This window comes from Callithrix jacchus, chromosome 1 (assembly GCF_049354715.1).
Source record: "Callithrix jacchus isolate 240 chromosome 1, calJac240_pri, whole genome shotgun sequence".
Taxonomy (NCBI): Eukaryota; Metazoa; Chordata; class Mammalia; order Primates; family Cebidae; genus Callithrix; species Callithrix jacchus.
The window spans coordinates 64,253,665-64,274,205 of NC_133502.1; the positions used below are offsets into that span (position 1 = coordinate 64,253,665).

General features: G+C 37.4%; 1 protein-coding gene and 1 pseudogene across 6 annotated transcripts in view; one reads left to right on the forward strand and one right to left on the reverse strand.

Annotated features, from left to right (window-relative positions):
• WDFY2 (WD repeat and FYVE domain containing 2) overlaps nucleotides 1–20,541 on the reverse strand; it is a 188,606-nt gene that overhangs the window by 48,827 nt on the left and 119,238 nt on the right. For 4 of the 5 annotated variants that reach the window (XM_035297673.3, XM_035297678.3, XM_002742652.7 and 1 more), the window contains 2 exons: nucleotides 16,497–16,551; nucleotides 3,436–3,586 (listed from right to left, as the gene is read on the reverse strand). In XM_035297673.3, the coding sequence (XP_035153564.1) occupies nucleotides 3,436–3,586; nucleotides 16,497–16,551 (206 nt within the window). The remainder of the gene's footprint in view (nucleotides 1–3,435; nucleotides 3,587–16,496; nucleotides 16,552–20,541) is intronic. The other variant, XM_008991611.5, reaches the window with a different exon arrangement.
• Nucleotides 10,763–11,947, forward strand: LOC103791417 (RNA-binding protein PNO1 pseudogene; annotated as a pseudogene). The gene has a single exon (XR_013529740.1). The product of XR_013529740.1 is annotated as an RNA-binding protein PNO1 pseudogene (transcript).

Consider the following 20,541-nt stretch of genomic DNA (forward strand, 5'->3'; position numbering starts at 1 on the left):
AACCCCATTCTGCTGGGCAGCTGAAAAATTATAATCCCCAAATTCTAATCTTCGTTCTGCCAGTTAACAGGCATGTGAACTTGAGCAAGTCACCTATTCCTGAGCCATGGTTTCTACATTGTGAAAAGCAATAATTAGGTCTTTTGTTTTTACATCACATTATTGTTTTGACAGTGAACAAAGTAATGGGTAAAAACCTGCAAATCTAAGATATTTTTTCTTTTTCCTTTTCCTTTTCTCTTCCTCTTTATTATTATTGTCATTCTTATTGTTACTATTACAGGTCATTTATATTTAAAGCTTCAGATCTTCAGTCAAAACAAATAATTTGAGGTTATTCATAAATTGATAATTCAATTTTGTTTTTACTTCACATTATTGTTTTGACGGTGAATAATGTAATGTGTAAAAGCCTGCAATCTAAGATATTATGAATTATCATAAATTGATAATTCAATTTATGAACCAGTCTGTCTTCCTTTATTTTTCTACTTGAAATTTGGTTATTTTCACTGCATATTTATTTTCCACTAAGATGCCTGAAAGAAAAGGAATAAAGGCAGAATTCAATCTGATTTAGTCTGTCACTTGTTACCTTGGGTGAATGACTGTGAGGTGGAACTAGGAGAGAATGAGTCATCTGCGGAGGTCTCTTATCAACCATTAGCTATGTACTATTAAGATAAATAGGGGTAATGATATTATTCATATTTCATGTTGATTTATCAGATCTTCCTCCTCCCTTCTCATCACTAAAACAAACGAACAATGAAACCAAAACCCCTGTAAGTGTGGAAGGTGACAGAAAGAAGGAAAGGAGAGGGGTGGGGGTGGGATGTTCACAAGAGGAAATGTTTTTAAAAGCCAAATTTAAATGTGAAAGCTAATACTGTATGGCTTGCCTATTAACAGTCTGCTTACCAGCCAGCATCAAGAAAAAACTTCCAGCCTTAGAAAAGTCACATGGTTCTTGGCTAAGACCCTCTGACAAAAGCACAGAGCTTTCATGCCATCGGTGTTTAGCAATGGAAAAATACTCAAGAGCAAAGGTTGGCACCATGGCTCCAAAAATCATAGTTGGCAAGGCAGAGCTGGCAGAGGTCAGGGAATCTTTTGGGAGGGACTGTCTGTAGTATTGCAGCTCTTTACCACCTGAACAGTGAGGGTGATTGGATGGAACTGAAATCAGAGGCTCTCACACACACAGGCTTCTGATACCCAGTCACATGACTTTCTGCTTGGTAAGCCACATGGTGTGGCAAAAGGGAATAGTCACAAAATGAGGATGACTCCTGGAGATGCCCAAAGGGAGTAGCTGTGGTGGTTATAATCCTGCATCAAAGACTACAATAGTTGGGCAAGCTGAACATTGTGCATCTGTTTTTTGTTTTTCATTTTCAAATAGTTTAAAAAGTTAGCTTCCTGTGGGTAATATCTGCATTTTTTTTCCATACTCCTTGGGCTTGGCTAAGTAATATATAAACCAGCATAAGACCAAATTAAATTGATGCCATTAGTTCCTTCTTGAAGGAGCAATGCAGTATAATGGTGAAAAAATAGGAGTCCAAGGCAGAAGGCCTGGGTTCTTGCGAGTATTTTCCTTCTTACTAGCTGGGTGACCTCAGATAAGACACAGGACCCTTTCTGGGCTTCAGTCAGCTCATCCCTAAAATAAGGATACTATAGACTGAATTTAAATAAAAATTTAATTGACAAAGATTGTATATATTCAAAATGTAGAATGTGACAATGTAATATACATATACATTGTATAATAATCATCATGGTCAAATTAACACATCCATCACCGCCCATAATTAACAGTGTGTGTGAGATAGAGAGATAAATAAGACAGAATGATTATGTCTCCCCAAAATTCATATGTTAAAATCTAATTCCCAGTATGATGATGTTTGGATATGAATCCTCATGAATGGGATTAGTGCCCTTATAAAAAAAAAAAAATGTCCCAGAGAGCTCCTCTGCCCTTTCATCATGTGAGGACATGGGGAGATGCTATCTGTGAAGCAGGAAGCAAGTACCCTCACCAGACACTAAAGCTGCTGGTGCCTTGATCTTAGAATTCCCAGCCTCCAGAATTGTGAGAGACAAATTTCTATTTTTTATAAGACATCCAGTTTACAGTAATTTATTATAGCAGCCCAAATGGACAAAGACAGAAGGGTTGGACTGGGTGATCTCTAAGTGCCCTTCCAGCTCTAATACTGTAAAAAGTCATTAATGTATTGGCAAGAGAGCTCATGTATTTCAATTTCAGTATTATGCTCATCTGAATTGGCTTTTGAAAATAAAGGTTGGAGTTTATTAACAGGCAGTATTAGCCTCTCAAAGATGAGCTGATCCTGCCTGTCATTCCTTATTATCCTTGCCTTTGGTCTTCTTGGCAACTTGCTACTTTCACAACTTTCCACAATGGTCATTCTTAGTTTCTTTACCTTGCTCTTCCAGTGAGAAAAATAAGAGTGATATTACCTTACATGAACACAAAAATATACCTTTGAATGCCACATGGTTTCAAAGAAACAGCAATGTACTTTGTCAGATTCTGAGAATCACTGAATAGGCGTTTTATAAATACGGAGATGAAATTAGGAAGCAGGACTTACTGTTTCTGCTTTCACTGACAAGTGACCTGTTTCTACCAACTTCTTAATTTGTCAGAAGATAAAGAGACTGTCTTCCTTTTAAACTAAGAACTGTAGGGTCCTTTACTCCCTACAATGGCAGCTTCATCCATATGTCATGCACTGCTCAATACTGTGTTTAGCTGGAGCCCAGTCGGGCAGATGTGAGCATTACCCAGCAACAGCAAGGATTCACCCTGAGCACGAGGACCTTGGCAACTTGGGAGACAAAAATATCATTCTACCTATCCTGAAAATGTCTCATTCCTGGAACAAAACTTTTAACGTTACCATGTAGATAACAGCTCACCTACTTTGGTCCTGGTATGGTAGCCCCTCAATAACTATTTAAAACTGAACAGGAATCCTGTGTTTCTTTTCCCAGGCACCAACAGTAATGTTCACAACCTTGATATCTATGTGTAAATTACTTTTGTACAAAAAGCAAAGATTACATTTTGGTGACGATTTCATCTTCATGTACCATAATTTCTGACAGCTGAGGTTCATGAATCTGCACTGTGTTCTGTCTAGATGTCAGACCTTGTGTTACACTAGGCTCACAAATGGCCCAGCAGTCTATTATTTCAGGTGAAGTGACCGCACTTCACTCTGCTCACATGGGAACTCTTAATGATTTGTGCCTTAGGAAACTCTATGAGCACTGTAATCACACTGGGCAACTCAATCATTAACAAAACGTACAAGTTGCACATACTCCAAAATTTCATGAAACAAAGAGGTCAACAGGTAAGTTCCTACTAAGAGATTTTTATCCAGCAAAGGATACTGCAGACCTGAGGCCACAGCACTGGTCCGATAACCTCCCAAGCGCTGCCCACTCTCAGAGCAGTGCCAGGCAAATTGCTTGTCCTGTCCTGTGCTCAGCACCCACTCCAGCTCCAGGACAAACAGGATCATCATCACTCTGCTCTGATGCGCTGAAAACCAAGAGAAAAGAAAACAACCTATAAAGCATCCTAAGAAGGTTGGAAGAACATGGCCCAAGGGGATGCACCATTCTCTTCTCCCCACTCCAGAATAAGCTGACCAGCAGAACCATTTTAAGGACAGGGTAGAACAGTGGTTCTTGTTGGGGGTGGGCATATTTCCCAGTAGGCAGGCGTGTCTGAGTGTTTTTGGTGATTTTAAAAAAACTATCCATCTCTTCCCAATGTTCCCCCTCCTGCCCCACATATGCCAAGCCAAGGATTACTGCCACACATAGCTCCTGTTACCAAAGGGCTTGGGCCACCTCCCTCAGACATGCTAGGGCTGCTGAACTGCAGAGAGCCACATCCAGCTGTGACCACAACACACATTAGCAGTGACGTTCATGTAACATAATCACTACCATCAGTTTATGTGCCCTTATAAAAAAACTGGCATATACTGTTCTTCTTTCAATGAAGTCTGTCTTATAAAGCCATACAAAAGTTCTATATAAACACTTTCCTTCAAAAATTAAATGCATGGGAAGGACATAATTATTTCTAAGAACCATATAGAAGAAAGTGAAGCAACCTTTATGTCAAAGTGTGTGTGTGTGTGTGTATGAATAATGATAGCACATTTCCTAGAGTTGTTAATAAGAGCAATGTGATCGTAGTTATCACGTCATACAATTCCAGAGTTAGAAGAGCTATTAAAACCAGTTAACCCATCTCCCTATTTTACATATGGGCAAGGTGAGGCACAATGAGGTGGAGTAGTTTGGCTGAAGTCTTATGGCTTCTCAATTACCAAATGAAATCAGGTGGAAGGACTTTTGCATTCTTATTATATATTCCAGGCAGTGAGGTAGAGGGCATCTGCAGTCACTGAACAGAGCTAACTGAAATGAACAAAGACTGATATCCTGCAACCTACACCCCACCGGGCCCTGCTCTCAAGGGCTGGCAGTCTGATGGGGCATGAACACACCCATCATGATTGTGGTGAGGTCACGGAGAAGACACTGATTTCACATTCTGATCATGAAAATGGAGTTAGACAGTATGGGTGAATAAATACAGCCCTGCTGACAATAACAATATCATCTGCCAATTTCTGAGTGTCTAACAAGTGCCAGGCACTTAAAGACATTTTCTAGTTTAATCATTGTAATGACCCTGCAAAGTGGGTGATTTCATCAGTTTACAACAAATACAATCTTAGCAAGATGGCCCTTTTACATTGCTACCACACAGTATAGTCAGAACCATAGGGCGGTCATTCAACAAATGCCTGATGTTTTAAGAGCTGGTATTTGAAGCTTGGAGAATTGAATGGAATAGGGAAGCAGTGGCACTGTGATGTCTCTACAATACACATCTTTCAGAGTACCAGCCACCATCAAGATCAAAACATAGACCTGAACTAAAGGATGTGGCTTCTTGGAGAAACTCATGAAGATCTTTTTATGTCTCTATCATCAAATGTTCAATTCAAGTTCTGTCAGTGATGAAATAAAAAGTGAACTCTCTAATGAGTTCAAGTATACTCAAGTCTATTTCAAGCAGAAAGTGGCCCCTAACACCTCACCCCTCTTTTTACTGAGGGGGCCTTTAGACTTTTATCTATCATATTCGAGCCCAAGGGGATGACAGCAGCCCTAGATAATAAGGGGCTTTAGCCTTCTGAGCAGCCTTCCTGGGCCAGAGGAGTCAAAAGCTAGAAGAAACATTAAGTGGCTTGCTCAAAGCTACAAAACCAATGAATGACAAAGATAGAATCAAAACCCTATTCTCCCTGATGTTAAAGTTGGTTCTCTCTCTCAGTGACAGGCTACCTTTGACTACTGGAAAACAAAAAACAAAAAAACCACAACACTCAGATCACGTATTTTTGTTTAAGGTGAAAAAGATTCTTTTATTGAAAAACTTCAAAGATACATAACTTATCACTAAGCTTCAGAAACTCATATAAGAAAAAATGCAGGTTTGATGTCTGGCTATACTTCTTGAATAGGAGTGGTGAGGGGGACACCTTCCTTGTATCTCTTTTCTCACCATTGAAGATGATGTTAGCTGCAGGGCTTCCGTAGATATTTCTTTATCGAAGAAGCTTCCTCTAGTCTTAATTTGCTGAGAATATTTTATAACAAACTGGATTTCACAAAATGCTTTCTCACATTAATATAATAATATGGTTTTCTTCTTTAATTTGTTTATCTAATGGATTACATTGATTTTGAATGCTGAACTGGCTTTGCATATCTGGAATAAATCCCACTGGGTCATGCTGCGCAATTCTTTTTATACATGGTTGGGATCAACTTGCCAGTTTTTCGGTTTTTTTTTGTTTTTTGTTTTTTTTCATGAGAGATATTGGTCTGTAGTTTTCTTTCTTGTAAGGCCTTTGGTTTTGGAATCACTGGTTGATTTTTAAAGTTTGCATTGAAATAAAATTAACATTACAGAAAACTCACCACTTTAACCATTTTAGAGTATATAATTCACTGGCTATTAGTTACTCACAATGTTGTGCATCATCACTATTATCTATTTCCAGAACATTTCCATCATCCCAAAATGAAACTCTATGTCCCCAACTACCTCTTCCCTCATCCTTGGAAAACACTAATCTATTATCTTTCTCTATGAATTCTCTCCTATTCCTGACACTTCATATAAATGTAATCATACAATACATGGCCTTTTGTGTGTGGCTTTTTGCTCTTCGCATAAGTTTCCAAGGTTCAGCCATACTGTAGCAGGTACCTCATTCCTAAATGGCCAAGTAAGTCACTGTATGTATACACCACATTTGGTTTATCCATTTATCACTAATGGACACTGAGGTTATTTCCATTTTTGGTTATTACAAATAATGTTGCTATGAGGAGCTATGTATGAGTTTTTGTGTGAATACTGTCATGCCCCACATAATGATGCTTTAGTCAGTGATGGAAACTGTGGCACCATAAGATTATAATGGAGCTGAAAGGGCATGGCTGTTCTAGCGCAATGCATTACTCACCTGTCTGTGGTGATGCTGGTGTAAACAAATCTACTGTGCTGCCAGTCATATAAAAGTGTACCACAGACAATCATGCTACTTGATAATAATACTAAATGACCATGTTACTGGCTTACGTATTTACTGTACTATACTTTAAAAATCATTAAAGTGTACTCCTTCTATTTATATATATTTTTTAAAATATTAACTGTATAACAGCCTCATGCAAGTCCTGCAGGAGGTATCCAGAAGAAGGCACTGTTATCATAGGACATGGCAGCTCCACAGGTACTATGGCCCCTGAAGAGCTTCCAGTGGGATGAGTTGTGGAGGTGGAAGATGATATGATGATCCTGACCCTAAGTAGGCCTGGGCTAATGTGTGTGTTTGTATAATAACCATTACCACCTTTCAATCTCTAGAATTTTCTCCTCTTCCCAAACTGAAACTCTATACCCACTAACTTGCCATTTCCCTCTCTCCTGGTCCTTGGCAATCGTCATTCTCCTTCCTGTCTCTATGAATTTGATTACAATAACTACCTCATATATAACGGGAATCCTTCAGTATTCGTTTTTTTTTTTTTTTTTTTTTTGAGACGTAGTCTTGCTCTGTTGCCCAGGTTGGAGTGCAGTGGTGTGATCTCAGCTCACTGCAACCTCTACCTCCTGCGATCAAGTGATTCTCTTGGCTCAGCCTTCCGAGTAGCTGTGATTACAGGCGCCTGCCACCATGCCTGGCTAATTTTGGTATTTTTAGTATAGATGGGGTTTCACCATGCTGGTCTCAGAACTCTTGAGCTCAGGTGATCCATCTGCCTCGGTCTCCTAAAGTGCCGGGATTACAGGAATGAGCCACATCTGCCCTTGTCCTCTGACTGGCTTATTTTACTTAGCATATGTCCTCAAGGTTCATTTGCATGTGATGAAACTTCCTTCCTTTTTAAGGCTGAATAATGTTCCACTGTATGCATACACCAAACTGGTTTATTCATTGTCTGTTGATGGACATTTAAGTTGCCTCCACCTTTGGGCTATTGTAAATAATGCAGCTACGAACATGGGTGTACATATATCTTCTTGAGCCTCTACTTTCATTTCTTCTGGGCGTATATCACTAATTAAATTTTGAATGTTAATCCAACACTGTATTTCTGGGATAAACTTTACTTGATCATGATGTATTATCTTTTCTATATATTGCTAGATTTCATCTGCTGAAATTTTTAGATATTTTGTACCCATTACCGTAAGGAATGATGGTCTCCTATAGTTTTCTTTACTTGTATTATTTTGGTCTAGTTTTAACAACAGGTAATGTTGATTTCATAGAATGGGTTGGAAAGTCTTTCACTTCTGCAACTTAGGAAAGAGTTTTTATAAAGCTTGCATTGCCTCTTCCTTGACTGTTTCATAAAATTCACCAATAAAGGCATCTGGGCCTGGAGCTTTCTTTGTGGGAAGGTTTTACCTATATATTAAATTCAATTTCATTAGTGGATACAGAACTATTAGGATTACCTATACCTTTTTTAGTGATCTATCACAATTTGTATCTTTCAAAGATTTTTAAAATTTGTTTTCAAATTTATTAGGATAAAGTTGTTCATAATATTACTTATTATCCTTTAAATATAGACTCTCTGTAGTAATATCCTTCACTCCTGATATTGATTAAGTCTGGCTAAATATGTTTCAATTTTACTGAGTTTTTCAAAAAATAAGCTTTTCGGTTTCACTGATATTTCTCTATTTTCTGTTTTCTATTTCATCAACTTCTACTATCTTTCTTCTGCTTAGCTTAGGTCTCCTTTGCTCTTCTTTCTCTGCTTTCGAAGGATGAAGTCAAAGTTACTGATCTGAGTCCTTTCTTTTTTTCTAATATAGATGTTTAGTCTTGTAAGTTTCTCCTTAAATACTGCTATGGCATCATACCATAAATTCTGTTATACTGTGCTTTCATTTTTATTCAGTTCAATATACTTTTCAATTTCTATTTTGACTTCTTCTTTAACTTGTGAATTATTTAGAAGTGTGTTATTTGGTTTCTAAATATTTGGCGATTTTCCAGAGATCAATCTTTCTTTTCTTTTTTTTTTTTTTTTTTTAAGAGACAGGGTCTTGCTCTGTTGCCCAGGCTAGAGTGTGGTAGAACTGTGATAACTTACTGCAACCTTGAAGCCCTTGGCTCAAGTGATCCTCCAGCCTCAGCCTCCTGAGTAGCAAAGATTATAGGTGTGCATTACCATGCTCAGCTGATTTTTTTTTTTTAAGGTGTGTGTGAGATAGAGTTTTGCTCTTGTTGACCAGGCTGGAATTCAATGCTGTGATCTCAGCTCACCGCAACCTCTGCCTCCAGGACTCAAGCAATTCTCCTGCCTCAGCCTCCCAAGTAGCTGAGATTACAGGCATGTGCCACCACGCCTGGCTAATTTTGTATTTTTAGTAGAGAAAGGGTTTCTCCATGTTGATGAGGCTGGTCTTGAACTCTTGACCTCACGTGATCCTCTGCCTTGGCTTCCCAAAGTGCTGGGATTACAAGCGTCAGCTACTGCGCCTGGTCTTTTTTATTTTTATTTTTTCAATTTCTTTTAATAGAGAGAGTGTCTTACTATGTTGCTCAGGCTTGAACTCCTCTAAGTGATCCTCCCACCTCCGGAAGCACTGGGTTAATATGTGTGAGCCATTTTGATTCCTACCCCAATTCCCTTTTGATCAGAGAACATACCTTACATGACTTAAATCCTTTCAAATTTATTGAAATTTATTTTATGACCTAGAATATTGTCTGTCTTGATAAATATTCTCTGTGTACTTGAAAATAATGTATAAATAAAACAGACTTTAGCTGGATAGAATGTTCTACAGAGCAAGTTTGTTGACTGTTTTGTTCAAGTCTGCTATACTTTTCTTCCTACCGATTCTATCAATTAACATGTTCAAATAAGTTATTCAAAGTATTAAAATTTCTAACTGTAACTTGTATCTATTTCTTCCCTAAAGTTTTATCAGGTTTTGGGTCACATATTTCAAAACCATGTTATTAGGTGCATAAACATTTAAGATTGTTATGGTCTTCTGGTGAATTGGCCCTTATGATACCTTCTTGATCACTGCTAATATTCTTTGCTCTGAAATCTACTTTGATATTTAAAAAGCCACTTCAGTTTTCTTTTGACTAGTATTCTCAGTGTATGGCTTCTTCCATCCTTTTACTTTTAACCAATTTGTGTCTTTAATATGTAAAGCACACTTGTAAACAGTTTATATTTGGGTCTCACCTTTCACTCAATCTGACGTTAACCACCTTTTAATTGCCTTTCGATCATTTATTTTTAATGTGATTACTGACATTGTTAGGTTTAAATCTATTATTGTGCTCTTTGTTTTATATTTTCCTACTGTTCTTTATCCTTTTTTTCTTCTTAGTCTGCTTTTTTTTTTTTTTATTAATTGGGAATTACTATATGATTCTACTTTATCTCTTGGGTTTGCCTCTTAATGGTCACTTTTTGATTTGCTATTCATTTTATTTTTTATTTTATTATTTAGAGATGGTCTTGCTGTTATCCAGGCTAGAGTACAATAAGTGCAGTCACAGCTCACTGTAACTTCAAACCCCTGGACTGAAGCAACCCTCCCACCTCAGCCTCCCTAGTAGTTAAGTCTACAGGCTAATTTAAAAAAAAAGTTTTTTTAAGAGATGGGGTCTTGCTGTGTTGCCCAGGCTGGTCTCAAACTCCTGGGCTCAAATGATCCTCCACCTCAGCTTCCCAAAGTGCTGGGATTACAGGTGTGAGCAGCTGTACTTGGTCCTCAATTTGTATTTTAATAGTTGTTTTAGGCCAGGCATGGTAGCTACCGCCTGTAATCCCAGCACTTTGAGAGGACGAGGTGGGTGGCTCACCTGAGGTCAGGAGTTCAAGACCAGCCTGGCTAACATGGTGAAACCCTGTCTCTACTGAAAACACAATTATTAGCTGGGTGTTGTGATGGGCACCTGTAATCCCAGCTACTCAGGAGGCTGAGGCAGAAGAACTGTTTGTACCTGGGGAGCAGAGGCTGCAGTGAGCCGAGATCGTGGCACTTCACTCTAGCCTGGGTGACAGAGCAAGACTCCATCTCCAAGAAAAAACAAAATAGTTGCTTTAGAGTTAAGAGTATATACATCTTTAGGAATCCCAGGGTTGGAATCCGAAATGGAAGCAGAGAGCACCGGGGCAGAGGAGGGCTTTACCCAGGTCACCTGCAAGGGTGGCCGGCGGGCGAAAAAACGGCAGGCTGAACAGCTGTCCGCAGCGGGAGAGGGCAGGGATGTGGGCCTTATGGACACAGAAGAGGCCAGGTCGGCAAAGAGGCCAGTCTTCCCGCCCCTCTGCGGTGACGGGTTCCTGACTGGGAAAGAAGAAACAAGGAAAATTCCGGTCCCAGCTAACAGATACACACCATTAAAAGAAAACTGGTTGAAGATATTTACTCCTATTGTGGAACATTTGGGACTTCAGATACGCTTTAACTTGAAATCAAGGAATGTAGAAATCAGGACTTGTAAAGAAACAAGGGATGTTAGTGCTCTGACAAAAGCAGCTGATTTTGTGAAAGCCTTTATTCTTGGCTTTCAGGTGGAGGATGCACTTGCCCTCATCAGGTTGGATGACCTCTTCCTAGAGTCTTTTGAAATTACAGTTGTTAAACCCTTAAAGGGAGACCATCTATCCAGGGCAATAGGAAGAATTGCTGGCAAAGGAGGAAAAAACAAATTCACCATAGAGAATGTGACACGGACGCGGATAGTTTTGGCTGATGTCAAAGTTCACATCCTTGGCTCCTTCCAAAACATCAAGATGGCAAAAACTGCCATTTGCAACCTAATCTTGGGAAATCCTCCTCCTGCCAAGGTTTATGGCAATATTCGAGCTGTGGCTAGCAGATCAACAGATCGATTCTGATTTCAAGTCGGAGACTTTTTATCTTGCCTTTGGACTCTGGAGAAAAATACTTTACGAGTGGTCACAAGAAACCATCTGAAGAATTGCAGTCATTTGAAGCCTCCATCCTTTCTTCCATTCTCAGCCAGAAGCATAAACAGAAAAGAAAGGTTTAAGAGTATTCACACTGAACAGGTTTTAGGATAATTTAAATATCAAAAATTGATTCTATTATTATATCTACACATTAGATGTAATTTATCATTTCTTTGAAATCACATGTAGCAGACTGCATAGTTTATAATACTCTTGGAAACTCCTTGTTTAAACAGCTCTGTGTGAATTTATACTTTTATAAATTCATAAATTTATACTTTTATAAATTCGTAACTTCATAAAAATTAATAAACATTTCTTCTCAAAAAAAAAAAAAGAGTATATACATCTTTAACTTACCACAGTCTTCCTCTAAATGCTATAACACCTCTTCATATATATCGTTCCAGAACCTACAATAGTACTCTTCCATTTCTCCTGGCCTTTGTGTTATTGTTGTCGCACATTTTAATTTACATATATTATTAACCCCTTGCTACTTTAACTTAAAAGTCAATTGTCTTTTAAAGAGATTCATATAATGGATGAAAAAAAACCTTTCTATTCCCATTTTTAACATCGTTCTTTCTTCTGAGTAGACACACAGTTTCTTCAGCATCATTTTCTTTTTTCCTGAAGGACTTCCTTTAACATTTCTTTTAGTGTAGGTAGGTCTATGAATGATGAATTCTTTGTTTTTGAGTGTCTAAAAAAATGTTTATTTTACTTAGGTTTTTGAAAGGTATTTTCTCTAGGCATATAACTCTATGTTGAAAGTTTTTTCCTTCTTATAGAATTTTAAAAATGAGCTGGGCACAGTGTCTCTTGCCTGTAATTGCAGCACTTTGGGAGGCCAAGGCAGGCGGAATGCTTGAGCTCAGGAGTTCAAGACCAGCCTGGGCAACATGGCAAAATCTCATCTCTGTAGAAAATATAAAATTTAGCCAGGTGTGGTGGCATACACCTATAGTCTCAGCTACTCTGAAGGTGAAGTGGGAGGACTGCTTGAGCCCAGGAGGCAGAGGATGCAGTAAGTTGAGATCACACCACTGCACTCCAGCCTGGGCAACTAAATGAGACCCTGTCTCAAAAAAAAAAACGTTTAAAAATGTTGTTCAATGGACATCAAATCCATCTCCCACTCCACTAATCTGTCTGTGTCTAAAGCAATCTAATCTACCTGCTGATTTTTAAATTTCAATGACTATAAGTTTCATATCTGTAAGTTCTATTTGGTTCTCTTAAAAATCTCCCTGTTTTTTCAATAATCTTTTTATTCCCTTATTGTTTCTGAAACTTCTTTTCTTCATCATTTAACAAATTATGTTATGGCTTCTTTCATTTTATTGATCATTATCTAAGATTCTTGGTATTCTAACCATTCTATTTGTGATATCTCCTAATATTTACTCATGGTGGATTGATTGCTTGTTAGTTTTATAATTAAAAAAATTAAGAATTCATCTTAGGCAGTGCTTGTTTTTGCTGTAGGGCCTTTGTGCAATTTGTCTCATTGAAAAGAGCTTTTACATTTATTTCTAGCAGGTAACCATTGGGTCTTATTGGCCAAGGACCAACCTTATGTTAATTTCTTAACATGGAGTTCCAGCATGTTATAATTGGTTAAAATTTGTATTCCCAACTCAAAAGTTTTCAGTTTGCTCTTGATTTATCATGGGAAAATTTCATCCTTTATCCAGAGTTGGGGTCAGGAATACATTTCCCTGTAGTCATCAGGGACAATTAGTGGAAAGTCTTTCCTCTCATTTTTGTGTGGCTACAGTTCTTTATAAGATTCAGCCTTTTATGGAAAATCTAAGTTCCAATTTTTCATCTCAATCAGGCCCTAGGCCTTATTTCTTATTCCCAAGTACATGTTGATACACAAGTATCTATCTCTTACTGGTTCTCCATCTCCCCAAGACAGCTGCAATGACAGATCGTACGTATATCACTCTGAGTTTTACTTTTCTCTTTGTTTCTGGCTCATAGGAATTTTCTATTTGTATCTCTCATGAGCCTAGTATTGTATTGAGAAGAATGACGAAAACAACAAGAAGCGCCATTTTGTCATTATCTCCAGGTATTTGTGGAGAACAGGTTTCTATAGTACTCTAGTTATCAATTTTTCACAATCCTCTTGTAGACAAAATAAACATAAAAAATATCAAGAAACCCAAAGAATAATGGCATATGAAGAGGGGTTTCTAGTGATACGCTCATAATATGTACACCTCTGAGGCCAATCATTATTTTAACAAAGATATAGAAAATGGCATGTTGGGCTTATACATTTAAGGAAAACACAAAATTAGGTAGAAATTAGTATGTTTAATGACAACTGGGGTTTCTAAATATCTTGATAAGCTGAGGGTGATGGGCTAAATAAAGTAAGACAGTGAACATCAGAATGTCAAGTCTAGCATTTAAACTAAAAACAAAAACCAGCTTCAAAAGTAGTAAAGATACAGCTTAAAAATAACCCAAAACATTCTAAAATTACCAAAAGAGTTAACTGGATTGTTTGTAGCATGAAGGATAAATGCTTGAGGTGACAGATCTACTGTGATGTGATTATTATGCATATATATACCTACCATGTACCCATAAAAATTAAAAAGTAAAAAAAACTAAAATAACCAAACAATTCAAGTGAGAACTGTGGAGAAGCCTGAGTTGACCACTCCACATGAGCCCATGGTGTAAAACGACTGCCAAAAATTCACTCTTCGTATTACAAGAAGAGTGTTAAGAAGAGAGAAGGGAAATATAATGTTGTACTTATCAGATTACATGTATGTATTAGTTATCTATTGCTGTGTAACAGATTACCCCAAAACATAGTGCTTCAAAACAGTAAATGTCAATTATCTCAGAGTCTGAAATACTGGTACAGTTTAGATGGGTGCCTCTGCCAATAAAATCTCTCACAGGATGGAATCAAGGTATGGAATGGATCTGTGGTCTCATCTGAAAGCTTGTTGGGGGAGAATCTGCTTCCAAGCTCTCTCACGTAGTATTGGCTGGATTCAGTTCCTTGTGGGCTGTTAAACTGGGGTGTCAGTTCCTTACTGGCTTTTGACAAGGCCTCCCTCAGTTTCTTAGCACATGGGCTTCTCCACAGGGCAGCTCACAACATGGCAGCTGGCTTTCATCAGAGCAAGGACATACAAGCGCAGGAGAGGGCAAGCAAGGTGGAAGTCCTGGTAATCTTTTAACCTAATCTCAGAAGTGATATCCATCACTTGCCATGTTCTAGGTCTTGCCCACACTGGAGGTACACGGTAAATTTCAGGAGGCAATGATCATTAGGAACCATCTTAAAGGTTACCTACAACAGGGTATCATATTTTTAAATGGTACATAACATATCGTATGTTCTAAAAGTAACATACGATATCCCAAATATGTGACCAAGCCAATTAAAACAAATTTTTGTTATGTAATATATTTTTTAATTTGATAAATAATAATTGTACATATTTACAGGACAGATATAAAAACTTTTAAAGAGTAAAGGCTCAGATAATGTAAAATAAAAATTAGAGATGTAAAATATATAGGCTGAAAAAGAAAAGTGAAAGCAGAACACGGAAGATTGAAAGAGGAGACAAAAGGGCAGGGGTAGAAACTTTCACGGCTGTTTTAAAATAACTGAAAGGCTGCCATGTGTAAGAGATTGTACTCAGTTTCTATAGGTCCAGCAGGCTAAGCAAACACCAATACAGAAACATTTACCACTTATCACACCTTTTTTTTTTTTTTTTTTTTTTTTGAGACAGAGTCTCATTCTGTCGCCCGGCTGGAGTGGAGTGGCACGATCTTGGCTCACTGCAACCTCTGCCTCCCAGGTTCAAGCGATTCTCCTGCCTCAGCCTCCTGAGTAGCTGGGACTACATGTGTTCACCACCAAACCTGTTCAATTTTTTTGTATGTTTAGTAGAGATGAAGTTTCACCATGTTGGCCAGGATAATCTCAATCTCTTGATCTGCCCACCTTAGCCTCCCAAAGTGGTGGGATTACAGGTGTGAGCTACCACGCCTGGCCTCACACAATGTTTTAATGGCCTGCTTACTACCTGTATCCTTTCCACGATTATAAACTGCTTACACATAGATACTATACATGTGTGGTTCACTATTACAATTCTGTTACTGGAACACAATAGGTACCCAATAAATATTTGATGAATGATACGTGAAAAAAATTAAAGAATAAAGGGAAATAAATTTTAGCTCCAAACCCTAAAATAAAAAACTTAATGCTCAGAATTTTCCAAAATCATAATGGTACTATGTCTCTGGAGGTAGAGAGGCTGGATGACTCTCCACTCACAAAGGTGAGTCAAGAGAATTAATTGGATGAAATGACCTCTAAGAGTTAAAAGGTCTACCTCTAACTTTCTGGTTCCACAACACTGTTAGTCTGCATAAAAATCCCTTCCAAAAATTGTTGGCAGATGGCCTGCCAATGTTGAAGACATGATAAAACCACAATTCTTCCCCTTGGACAATACACTCTGAGCATTTTTAAACATTTAACCAAATACAAGATGAGTCCTCTGTATGGCAGCGTTTTACTGGCTCCACTTTCTAAACTTGTTGTACTGTTGCAAGGCAGCGTGGTATAGCAGGAAGACAAAGGCTGTGGGTTTGGGAGTCACAGTGACGTGATCTGGCCCTGCTCTTGACTAGAACCCCAGGCAAGTCACCCAACCTCATTGGGCCTCAGTTCTTTAATCCAAAAACAGGGATAACATTCACTCAAAAGGTTGCTCTGTTTTGTCCCCTTGATGATTATCAAGTATGTATTCTCTTGTGGCAGTGAAAACCATCAAGAAATATTTTAGAATCTGGGTAATGAAAGTACTCCTTTCACTCCCTACCTTGATAGTTTTTCACAGGAGTCATCTTGTTATAATCTTCTGACAATATAAACTCCTGTAAAAGAAAATAAAAATATTAGATGAAAATAAATTCTTTAAGTGAATTACTGTATTTGGTAAAAACAGACTGTACAGGGCAAATTATCTGACAATTACATCTAACATTTGTATTGTACCCATCAACTCAGAATTTTTGTACCCCTTAAAAGTAACAATCATAATTATGATCCAATGCAGTTATCATAATTTTACCTTATAAATATTGACTTTTTTGTGCATGTATGAGAAGAAAACCAGATCAAGTTCAGCATCCTGATACTGGTCAATTTTGAGGATAAAAATAATTCAAAATACTTTTCTTTCAAGGGTGCCGCAGCTAAAAATTTGCAAGGCTCTAACCAGTAAGGAAATTGATAGCAATTCTCTAATAAAGAAATAAACTTTATTCTTTTATTTTTAAAAGATATTTTAAAGATTCTTTTTCTAAGATTAGTAATTTATTTTCCCTTACTTACTACAAGTGTTTCAAGGTTGCATCTTACTCATCCCTGTATCCCCAGGGCATCGGGCACAGTCCCTTGGTACAGCAGGTAAATAATAAATAATGGTCACACAGATATAATAAACAATGATCACATTAGATTGAGAGGAAGATACCTCTTAATCTAATGAGATTAGTCTGAATGTCAAATTTACTGAAAAAATCAGTTTCTATATTGCACATTATATATCCCCTTTGTGGGGACACATAAAAGGTGTGTGTTGTTTCACCCAAGCATCTGCATAAACGGTGACCTGTATGTAGAAATCGACTGAGTGTTTATGAGATCCAGCCAGGTTTTGAATCTTTAGGCTTCATTCAAATGCAAAATATCCAGGTATTTTTAAACAGTTCATTATGAAACGTAAGGAAAACTGCAAAGTATAATAAATTGATGCCTTTATCTGAGTTTAAAAACAGCACAATCAATCTTTTCAAAACATTTGGAAACATCCAGGATTTTTCTTTGATAACTTAAAAACCGTGGGAATGGGAAGACTGATATGCAAATGCCTTACTTGCTATCTGGGTTTTCCTGAGTTCGGCAGTTTGTGTAATTTTTTAGAAAGAAATAATTATTTTATTGTTTTTGTGATAAATGTCACACAGGCAAAGTAGGGGATGATATGAGAGAATATACAAGGCAATAAAGTTCCTTTGCTTATTCACTTTTCTACCCCAGGCCCCTTTAAAAAGCTTATCTACAAATGAATTTTCACCACGATTTTCTCAGTAATAACATTATTCAACTTGTCACTTTAACAATTCATATCATTATTTCTTCAAGAAGTGGTGCTAGATCCACCCCTTGTTTTGGAAGAATCAGACCTACAATTTGACAGAGCAGACTCATTTTTAAAGAAGCAAAGTAGCTGGCCCACAAAGCACTATAATGTGGGTAAGAAAACGTGGCATGAGCCCGAGCAACAATTCACTAGCAACCTTTCAACCCCAGCAACAGGACCTTGACCCTAACTCCCACCTTACAGGGTCCCAAATGTCCTAACACATACACACACAAATAAATTTAGTAAAAACAATTGTTATTTGGCTAAGCATTTTCTGAGTTCATATAGTTCATGCTATTTTAAATATATTGAAATGGTTCTCTGGCCTGGTCAAAAGATACCTCAATTCCTTTTGAAACAATGTAAGGTATAAAATAATACAACTTAATAGAGGTTTGCATTTAGGATTTAATATATACACTAAAAATAAAATTACCAGTTCCCTGCATTGGTAAAACCTAATTTTTTGGTCATTTATTTTTCCTGTGATAATAAAAATGTAATTATGGAGAAAATTTAGATTTTGTCAGCTTTTGTTATTACTTTTTTGATCATAGAAACACAACATACTACTCTAAGAAATGTAAGAAAAATAAACACTAAAAATCCCTTGTGATACTATTTCTCAAAGATAAGTATTACAGAAAGCACAACTGCAATAATGTATAATAAAACAAAACATAAAAACTACTTGGCAATGCTGTTTCCTTTTTATCGTTCATGCATATAATTTCATGAGTACATATTCATCAAGTTCATTCTTTTTGATGACTGCATAGGATGTACTATAATATTCTTTTTTTTTTTTTTTTTTTGAGACAGAGTGTCACTCGGTCACCCAGGCAGGAATGCAGCAGCGAGATCTTTGGCTCACTGAAATCTCCTCCTCCCAGGTTCAAGCAATTCTCTGCCTCAGCCTCCCAAGGAGCTGGGATTATAGGCACCTGCCACCATGCCCGGCTAATTTTTTTTTTTTTTTTTGTATTTTTAGTAGAGAGGGAGTTTCACCATCTTGGCCAGGCTGGTATTGAACACCCAACCTTGTGATCCCCACCTGCCTTGGTTGGCCTCCTAAAGTGCTGGGATTACAGGTGTGAGCCACTGCACCCAGCCTATAATATTCTTTTAATATTCCTTTATTGATAAATGTGTATCTTGTTTCCAGTTTTCCTTATTAAAAACATTACATTAGCCAAGCACGGTGGCTCACACCTGTAATTCCAGCACTCTGGGAGGCCAAGGTGGGTCGATCACAAGGTCAGGAGTTCAAGGCCTGGCCAATATGGTGAAACCCTGTCTCTACTAAAAAAAAAAAAAAAAAATGAGCCAGGTGTGGTGGTGGGTGCCCTTTGTAGTCCCAGCTACTTGAGAAGCTGAGGCAGGAGGATTGCTTGAATCTGGGAGGCAGAGGTCGCAGTGAATCAATATCACAGCACTGCACTCCAGCCTAGGCAACAGAGCAAGCTTTCATCTCAAAATTAAATAAATAAATAAAAATATCACATTAAGTGTACTACATCTTTATATGTCTCCAGCAGTATTTCTATAAAAGTCCTACAAGTAGAATTGTTGGAACAAAGAGTATGACCAATAAAATTTTGATAGATACAGCCAAATTGAGTTTTTAAAAGATTTTATCTATTAACACTCACAAACAATTAACATGAAAAGCTTTGGCTGCAATAATTTTCTTAGAATAGACCAATGAAAGTTCAAAAGAAATTAGATAAAAGATATACACATATGAAATTATTTTGGATAAAACAGTTTGTATTCCTTAATTATTTCTATCCTTTCCTCTTTCCATTCAGCTGTCCACCCATCTATCACTTAGATGTTTTTAATGATCACTGTAATACATCAAACAATATAAGATATACAAGCAAAAAGCTAACAATTGTCTTCACCATCAATCTTACCCTTTTAAGGCAACCAATGTTAACAGTCTGGTATATCCCTCCATGTCTTTTTTTAAGTCCCTTTACAAACATATATACATTTTTTTTGTTTTGTTGTACAAAAACAGGATCAACATTATAGATATTATTCTGTAACTTGGTGCTTTAACCTAAAATACAGCAGAGCTATTTTCCAGAAGTACATAATTCTAACTTATTCTTTCTGATGGCTGTATAATATTCCATAAAATAGATATGCCAAACTTTATTCAAGTATTTCACATTTGAAGTAGACATTCCATTTGTCTGCAACAATTTACAATTACAGCAGTACTTTGAGAAAGGTCTTTGCAAGTATATCCATATGAACTAATGTCTATGTAGAAGAGATGCTGGCTCAAATACTATGTATATTTAATGTTTTAATAAAAACTGCCAGATTACTTTCCAGGAAGCATGCAGCCATGCACTCTCTCACCTACCCCCACCTTCACCTGACAGTGTATTTCCCCATATCTTATCAGCATTGGATGCTATTCATCTTTTCAATTTTTGCCAAACTGATGTGCAAAAAAAGAGGGTATCTCATTGTGGTTTATGTTCATTACACTATTTATGAGCTGGAGAACTCTGTGTTTATTTGCTATTTTCATTCATTTCTTGTTTTAGAAATTTTCTGTTCAAGGCTGTAGCCTGGTTCTCTGAAAAACAGCATGTGAGGCAAAGCTTAGGTCTAATGCTTTATTTGAAGGTGGAATATTGGCAGCAGAAGTGAGGATAAAGCAAAGCAAAGCAAAGCAGACAAAGTTGGTGGTGCA